The sequence below is a fragment of the Myotis davidii genome, unplaced genomic scaffold, assembly GCF_000327345.1.
Source record: "Myotis davidii unplaced genomic scaffold, ASM32734v1 scaffold267, whole genome shotgun sequence".
NCBI classification, from domain to species: domain Eukaryota; kingdom Metazoa; phylum Chordata; class Mammalia; order Chiroptera; family Vespertilionidae; genus Myotis; species Myotis davidii.
The window spans coordinates 940742-949033 of NW_006297747.1; the positions used below are offsets into that span (position 1 = coordinate 940742).

The window sequence follows — 8292 nt, forward strand, 5'->3', positions numbered from 1 at the left end:
AGGGCTCCCAGTATGTGAGAGGGGGCAGGCTGGGCTGAGGGACACTCCCCCTCACCCCCACCCAGTGCACGAATTTCGTGCACCGGGCCCCTAGTTTATACACATATTGTACCCTGAGTAAACGTTAGCTACAAGTTTTTAAGAAAAAAAATTCACTTTATTTCTTAGAGCAGTTTTAAGTTCACAGCAAAATTGAGCAGCGTGTACAGAGTCCCAATACAAGCCCTGTCTCCCCCACTATCAATGGCCTGCCATCAGAGTGGTACCTAATTCAATTGATGAGCATTCATTCATTGACACATCCTTATTACCCAAGGCCCATCGTTTCCATCAGGGTTCACTCTTGGTGTTGTTCGTTCTGTGAATTTTGACAAATGGCGTGTGTTCACCATTGCAGTATCATACAGAATAGCTTCACTGCCTGAAAAATCCCCTGCGTTAGCTACCACTCTAATATCATTGCTTTTTAGTCCATACTCAAATTAGTGACTAGTGTAGTGTTTCCAAGTAGAGTGGTCTGTTTTAATAGAGGGAAGGTGGCGGTGGGATCACTTGGAGGAGGAAGCCGGAAACTGTTGTACCTCTGCCACCTGCCAGCTGGGTGGTCTTGGGTGACGGGGCCTCTCTTCTCTCAGAACCTTGGTTTCTTCTGTGTAAGGTGAGGCAGTTCCTGGGTGACCTCCAAGGGGCTGCTGCCTCTATCATTTGCCCCTAGCAACTCAGAACAGGAATGTGTCCTCTGCCATCTTGCTTACATTGCTGTTTTACAGAGCAAAATTGTCAGTTCTGGAAAATGTCACGTTAGTGCATGTTGCTTCAGTGAGGTTTATAAAGCCCATGGGGTGTACTTGTACCAGTTATTATTACTGATAGCGAACATGAAAAATTGACTCAGTCACATGCGCAAGGCAGAAGGCGAGGCACTACCATGGATGCAAAAGTGACACCATTATTGTGTTCATAACACTCAGACTCTTGATGTACCCGAGCCCTTTTCAGAAGAGGCTCATGCACAGCGTCTCTCTTGCCCTCATTTTAGCCGTGAGATATATGGGTAAACTATGACCTCCATTCGGTAAGTGAATATAAATATTGTTAAAATCTTAGTGAGTTCAGTGATTGGGACGAGAAGGGAAGGACCTGGCCAGAGCACATGCTACATTTGAGATGTTCAGTATTTATTTAGCAAATCCATGTATGAATGACAAGTTTATAAAGAAACTTGGTCATCGGCTCTTGAATCACTCCTGGTGAAAGGGAGGTTCAGTACAGAGGACATTCTATCCTGTAGCCATATTATGAATAGCCTTGGTGTCTGCCAGTTCATGTCTGCAAAGGGGCATTTTTAGAGGAGAGAGGGCATTCTTCTGCCCATTCTACTGAGAAGGACGTGCAGACGAGCTCAGCCCAACCATGGCCGTAATGGATATCAAGTGGCCTTGTGTCTGCTACTCTCAGCAGGCTGCACGCTTCTCCCAGTGGAGGGAGGTGTAGGGTCGCTGTGAGACAGTCAACAGGGTTGGTCAGAGAGGCTGACCTGGTTGATAACTGTATTCAGCGTTAACTGTAGACTTCTTTCCTGCTGTTTGCTTGAAGTGTGGGTGTGGGGAGGTGATAGGTTGAAGGTCTGGCTTGTACTACGATTGTCACACAGTGTAATTACCAATCTAATGGGAATCTTATTTTTCTCTGAACAGTGGTGGAATGTCATCACTGGGGAATCCTCACAGACCTTCTACACAAATGGAACCAATCTGATGAAAATACATGTGTCCCCTGACTTCAAGACATATGTGACTGTTGATAATCTTGGTATTTTATATATTTTACAGACTTTAGAGTAAAATAGTTAAGCATTAATATAAGTCAAACTCAAATTTTGAATTGGAAAAAATTGTGATGAACTCTGTATTTCAACTTTTTATAAAGCTGTGAATTGTTTTACAGTATTGCATTCATTACAGAATTGTTTATGGTTTGAAGAATGATACTAATGTAGCTCCCCCAATCCCCCATGAACACACCTTTAATCTTATTTTTCATAATCATCGTTATTTTTAACAATTTGTCTTTAAGATGCAAATGAAAATGTAAATACGTACCTTGTTATAATGTTGATAAAATTCTCTCTTGATACATTCAAATTGGTTGACATAATTAATGAGGATAACTGGAAGGAAATATCTATTTTAATACTGTCATTATGCGAGTTGTGCCTCAGAGTAGCAGTAGCCTGCTTTCTGAGCCACATGACCCCACTGGGGTATAGTTTCCCAAATGCAACTTTGGAGCTTATTTGCACTCCTTAAATTAGCTTTAAAAATATTGTGTCTGTGAGCACAATTTGCAATATTTCCTTTAATTCACTACATCAGTGTGTCTTGGATTTCAAAATTCTTTCTGTGGAGTGAAAATTATGTGTTGCAGAGTCGATTTTATTGGTCTACCTTCCCTCACTAGTTGAGGACAGCTCGTGCCCTAACGGACTCCCGTGGTCAGCCTCTGAGCTGGGTGGGCACTGTCCTGCTCTCTGTTTTTTTACATACCAGACCTTCCTTAATCTTCACTATTTTTCTGTTTTTTTGTTTTGTTTTTAAAGCAGTTTGCTCTACAGTTAGATATTAGTAAATCAGATTGATGGAGCAGCGGCCAATTTTAATAACAGAATTTTCCTAAGAAATATAGAATAGTAGAAAATGATTTTCTTATAATTCCATTTACTTTTAGGTGAATGGCAATGTCAGTGCTGTTCTCTGAGTGAATTTAGGAGAGTTCTCAGAACCAGAGTCATCGGGACTCTGGATGGTGTTCCCTTTGACCCTCCAACCAGTCTCTCTCCCTTCCCTTCTCTCCTTATCTGCTTCCTTTCCTCCCTGCTTCCCTGGGAGGTTAATCAGAAAAGGTAGATTCTGACAGGGAGAAAGCACATCAGCATCAATAATTAGCTTTTTTGACCTCTTGATTAGGAACCTTAATTGCAACTTAAATCTAAACATTTTCCCAGAAATACATTGTTAAGGGATATGCTCATAAATTAATGATAGATATGGTTGCTACATAAACAAATAACCAAAATTTAAAAATTTACTGCTGTAACAGGGACTAAATCAAATGGGTATTAGTGTCAGTAGCAGGTAGGCCATGAACCAGTTTTTATTGTTATCACATAATAGGGTGGGCAGGAGGACTAGAGCACTCCAGGTGTATTTTAGATTAGATATTTCTATTTAGCTTTTCAGAGAACCATAAATAGGGTGAATAAAAACTTTTCCATTGTTAAGGAGGTTCTTTTTTTTTTTTTATGGGTTAAGGAACTTGTTATAGACTTACTGTGATTTAAACAAATGTGATGTGCAGTCATAATTTTATAAAAGAAATTTATGTAAATGGCATGTTCTGCTTAGAGTATCCTCATTAGAACTTTATCTGCATGCAATGTTTAGGAACTCGTTTATAGCTCAGAGTGTGAAGTATTAACTTTTGGAATTGAACTTACTTGGCTGTTAAAGTATAACAACAAACATCAGTTCTTAAAAGGCCTTGATGGGCTTTGTCTTAAAAATAAATTAAAAAGGAAAATGGAAGAAAGACTAGGTAACATGAGGGATGAGGAGAAGCTAGGAGGTTGTAGCTGCAGATTTCATGGCAGCTGAGGTGTTCAGTCAAGGGGAGGATGTTGCTTTGTACTTGTGATATGCATTTTTCCCTGCTTTTTTATTTTATTTTATTTTTTGTATTGGAAATTACATTGCATTTTATATAAAGATTTTTTTTACATTGTATGTGTCTTGTATGTTTTGTATCTATAATACAGTTCACATGATTTTTTTGTCCTTGGTATACGTTTTAATACATGAAATAGAAAATTTTTTATAAAAATAAAATTCCAAAAAATATTTTTGAAAAACATTTTCAGATTGTTTCATACTCCTTTACTTGTTCTTTGTTGATTAGAAAACAAATGTGAAGGATTCTTCAAACCAAATCCATCAACCTTTTGATGAAGTGTTATCAGCTCTGTATAAATCACTTTTACCAAAATTTTCTGTCTTCTCAGTCTGATCGCTGCTTGGTGTAGGCCTGGAGAAGATCCTGTAAAGGATAGAATTCATCTATTCATCCTTTCATTCAGTAAATATGTTTTGAGATCTACCATGTGTACCTGGCATATTTGTAGGGAGATAGCAGTGAGCAAAACAAAGTCCTTGCCGTACTGCAGTTGGGGGCGAGGGAGAGGTGGACGAAAAGTAAATAAGTAAAACCTGTAGTGTGTTAGTTGTAATACTGGGTGTACACAGGGAGGGGGAGGGTTAATGTCTTAGATGGAGTTGCTTATTGAGAAGGTGACACGAGTACAGACCTGAAAGGAGAGGGGCTGAGCCATGCAGGTATCTGGAGAGCAAGCGAAGGCTTGCAAGTGGGATGGGTTGGTCTGTTCCAGAACCGGGAGGAGGTCAGTGTGGCTGGAGGAGACCGGGTGAGGGGAGTAAAATAGGAGCGCACTGTGGAGGGCCTCCAGGGCCTCGAGGAGGGGTTGAGCTGTGCAGCATCTGCCTGAAGCTTTACCTTGATCACTCTGGCAGTGGGAACCAGCTGACAGGCAAGGGCGGAGGCAGGGAGACCAATGAGAAACTTTTGCAATAATCTGGGCAAAATGAAGGCGGCCAGTCTAGAGTAGCAGCAGTAGAGGTTGTGATAGATTCTGGATATAGTTTGAAGATCAGAGTTAATGGGTTAGATAAAGGTTGTGAGAAAGACAATTGCAGAGTGACACCAAGTTTGGGCTTGTGTGGCTTGAACAACTGAGAAGAAGAAGACAATGAAAGGAGTAGATTTTCGGACATAGTACATTTGAAGTGGCCATTCGACATTCAAGTGGAGATGTGGAGTGGCTGGTTGGATAAAAGGGTCTGGAGCTCATGAGAAAAATCTATGATGGAGATAGAAACCATGAGAGTCATCGTGACTTGTGACACTTGAAACCACAAAACCAAAAGAGATCAGCAGCGAAATGGATGTCAAGGAGGCCCGCGACTAGGTCCGGGTTGGTGAGTTGAAGGACCAGCACAGGGGCTGAGAAGGACCAGCAAAGACTAAACATTGCAAGTTAGTGTGGTAAGTGTAGTGATTATAGTGGGTGTGGGTGAAGGAACCTTGACCAAAATTCCTTTGTTAGTTTGTTCATTCAGCCACCTAACTATCTTATATGCCTTGAGAGTCTACTGTGTGCCAAGCACTATTTTAAGCAGCAGCCAAGGGAATAAATAAATAAATACATTTTAGTTGTTGGAGGAAAATTAGGGACAACAGATAATAAGAAAACAGGAAGACAGCAGCAGCTGTCTTACCTGTAAAATGCTTCTCAGGGTTGTAAGAATTTAGTAAGGCAATGGTCACGAAGTATTTATCTCGGAGCTTAGACCAGTGAACAATGCTTGCCATTATTTGGGTCCCATTATCTGCCTGGCAACAGGTCCCCAACTGCCATCTGTGCATCAGTCCTGCCCTCTGCATGATTTTTACCTCTTTAAGACCCTGGGCCTACTGTGTGCTCTCTTTTTTCCATGGCTTTGTATACATTGCCCTCTCTTCCATAATACTCCTTTCCCCCCTATTTTTTCTTCTAATTCCTTCTTATTCTTCATAAATTCTTTGAGATTACCTTTGTAGCGCCCTCTTTTCTCTTACATGACTTCTGTGGCCCTGTGTCGCTTACTTATTGGAGTCCCCCATTAGTTTGGAAGCTCCACAAAAGCCAGGTCTCTGTCTTTTATACCAGAGTCTCACATAATCCTGGCTCCCATTGGAGCCTCGATAAGTATCTGAATGATTGAAGCCCCTGCTTGCCTGCCCGCCCAGAGCACGTGCTATGTTCTCTCTGCACTAGGGTACCAAGGGGCTGTCAGATTAAGGTGCAGCACGTCACCAGCATTTTCTTCACCTTCCGGGTTAGTTTGACATTTTATGGTGAAGCAGCATTAGGGAAAAGTAAAAATTTTTTTGGATAGAAGAGATTTGCTTCCAAATTATATGAAATGAATAAACATATCCCCGGAGTGTTTAGGTTGGCAAGTATGGCAATCTATGACTCAGCAAATGCTCTATGTTACCATAATTTGCTTACTGACCTTTAGAAAAGGAGAAAATGGTTTTCTTATAATTCTTAGTCTCTGAGGATAGTCACATGAATAGATTTCCTTACCTATACCCTCTCCTTAAGATTACCGATGTACGATGTACGGTTATAAACATTCCCGCCTCAGGAAAAAAGCTGCTGTTCGGCTGTGAGTTTAACCACAGAATTGTTGTGTAGATGTGTGCACGCGTGTGGAAGGGGCAGAAGAATTTGCATCAAACCTGGGACTCCTCAGAGACCGGGCTTTTGAAGTCATTTGGCATCAAAAGCGACTGACTTCTGAATCAGATGATGTGAGGAGACCGCAAGTTAGGACATTTTCATTTCAATTATGATTCAGGAAAATGAGTTGCTGTTATTCATTGTAAATTCACTCATGAGGCCAGGCTCTCAGAACAGAGAATACTGCTTATCCCACAGAAGTGGAGAGAAAAACCTGCCTCTGTGATTTCCCATCACCCAGGGCTAGAATAAGAAACTAGAGCGAGCATTCCAAGCCCGAGTGTGTGCCCGGTGGTTCTGAGTAGCAGATCAAACTGGAAAACACCCAGCAGGTGAGTGAAGACGCCTGCTTAGGACCCAGGTGGCTGCTCTGAGAGCTGGAGCAAATGTTCACATTCATCCGTGCAAATCTTTATCACCTCCCCACTCAGGGTACTGCCCAGCCCTTATTTTATTTTTTAAAAAATATATTTTTATTGATTTCAGAGAGGAAGGAAAAGGGAGAGAAAGATAGAAACATCAGTGATGAGAGGGAATCATTGGTCACGGCCTCCTGCACACCCCTCACTGGGGATTGAGCCCGTAACCCGAGCATGTGTGCTGACTGGAGATTGAACCGTGACCTCCTAGTTCATAGGTAGATGCTCTACCAGTGAGCCACGCTGGCTGGGCCCAGCCCTTATTTTATCTCCACAGTAGTTATGAGTGGATTTGCAGACTATGCAGTTGCAGTTTATAGAGGAAGAACCACACCCCAGGCAGTTAATCAGTATCAAAGCCAGGGCCAGAATACAAATCTGATTTTTGTCTTTCTCTTTTTTCAAATACAAATGCAAGTTTATTTAGAAAGTCACAGAGGTAGAAAAAGTTATCCAGCTGGGTGCGTGGGCTCAGGAAACAAGTTACAGAGGCCCATAGAGCTTACTAGTAGGAGAGAGAAAGAGAGTATTTGTTCTTTAAAGAAAGACCCAGACCACTGGGCTACAAGTGGAGTGTCAGTTGCAATTGGAAGTGGAATCCTTTTGGGGTCATGGACACCTGTGTAGGGGTCAGCTGGAGAATGCATTTGAGATCTCTTTCTCCTTTTGGATTCATCTTCAGTTAGCAGTGATTCTGATCCCTTCACCTTGGGTTTATATGCCTGTGGATGAAAAAAAGTTCTAGGGAAAGTAACCTCAAAGGGTGCTCTGATCGTAAATTCCTAACTGGGCAGGTCTGCTGGGCAGTCATGCCCCCCAGGCATATAGCTTTTTAGCAAAAGGTTTATTTTTGCTGTACGCAAGCCCTCTCCATTGCTTCTGTGCACCTAGGTTTCACGAGAGCCCATAATCTTAACTATCCTGTAATCCAGTCCCCGCCTTGCTTTCTCCCACTCTCATGTACTCCTCCTTATGTTCCCACATTAATTTCAAATGCATAAAAGAAGCTGCAAAATTGTTATTCTCCGGAGCATTTGAGGTCTTGCTCCCCAGCATATGTTGTCAGTGCGGTTCAAATAAACTCATAGGAAAAGTCTCTACAGGTTTGGACGTTTCTTATGTCGACATGCCCCACTCTGTCAAGTAACTTTCTGAGACAATAAATCATTTTTAGGAGGAAGGAAGGGGGAGCTACTACTTTTTATAGGCCTTTTATGTGTCAGGCCTTGTACTGGACACTTTCACACATTTTAAAAAAATTTTTAATGTGTTTTATTGATTTCAGAGAGGAAGGGAGAGGGAGAGAGCGAGATAGAAATACCAATGAAGAAAGAGAATCATTATTTGACTGCCTTCTGCACGCCTCCTACTTGGGATGGAGGCCAAAACCTGGGCACGTGCCCTGACTGGGAACTGAACTGTGAACTCCTGGTTTATAGGTCGATGCTCAACCACTGAGCCACCATGGCTGGCAAGAATCAGAAGGAACTGGGGAGCCATCCTCCCCACCCCCAA

General features: G+C 42.0%; 1 protein-coding gene across 1 annotated transcript in view; it reads left to right on the forward strand.

The window, feature by feature from the left end:
- Positions 1-3864, forward strand: part of APAF1 (apoptotic peptidase activating factor 1) — a 100843-nt gene extending 96979 nt beyond the window's left edge. The window contains exon 27 of the mRNA XM_006773338.2: positions 1698-3864. Coding sequence (XP_006773401.1) covers positions 1698-1844 — 147 coding nt within the window. The 3' untranslated portion in view covers positions 1845-3864. The remainder of the gene's footprint in view (positions 1-1697) is intronic.
- The last annotated feature ends 4428 nt before the right edge of the window (positions 3865-8292 follow it).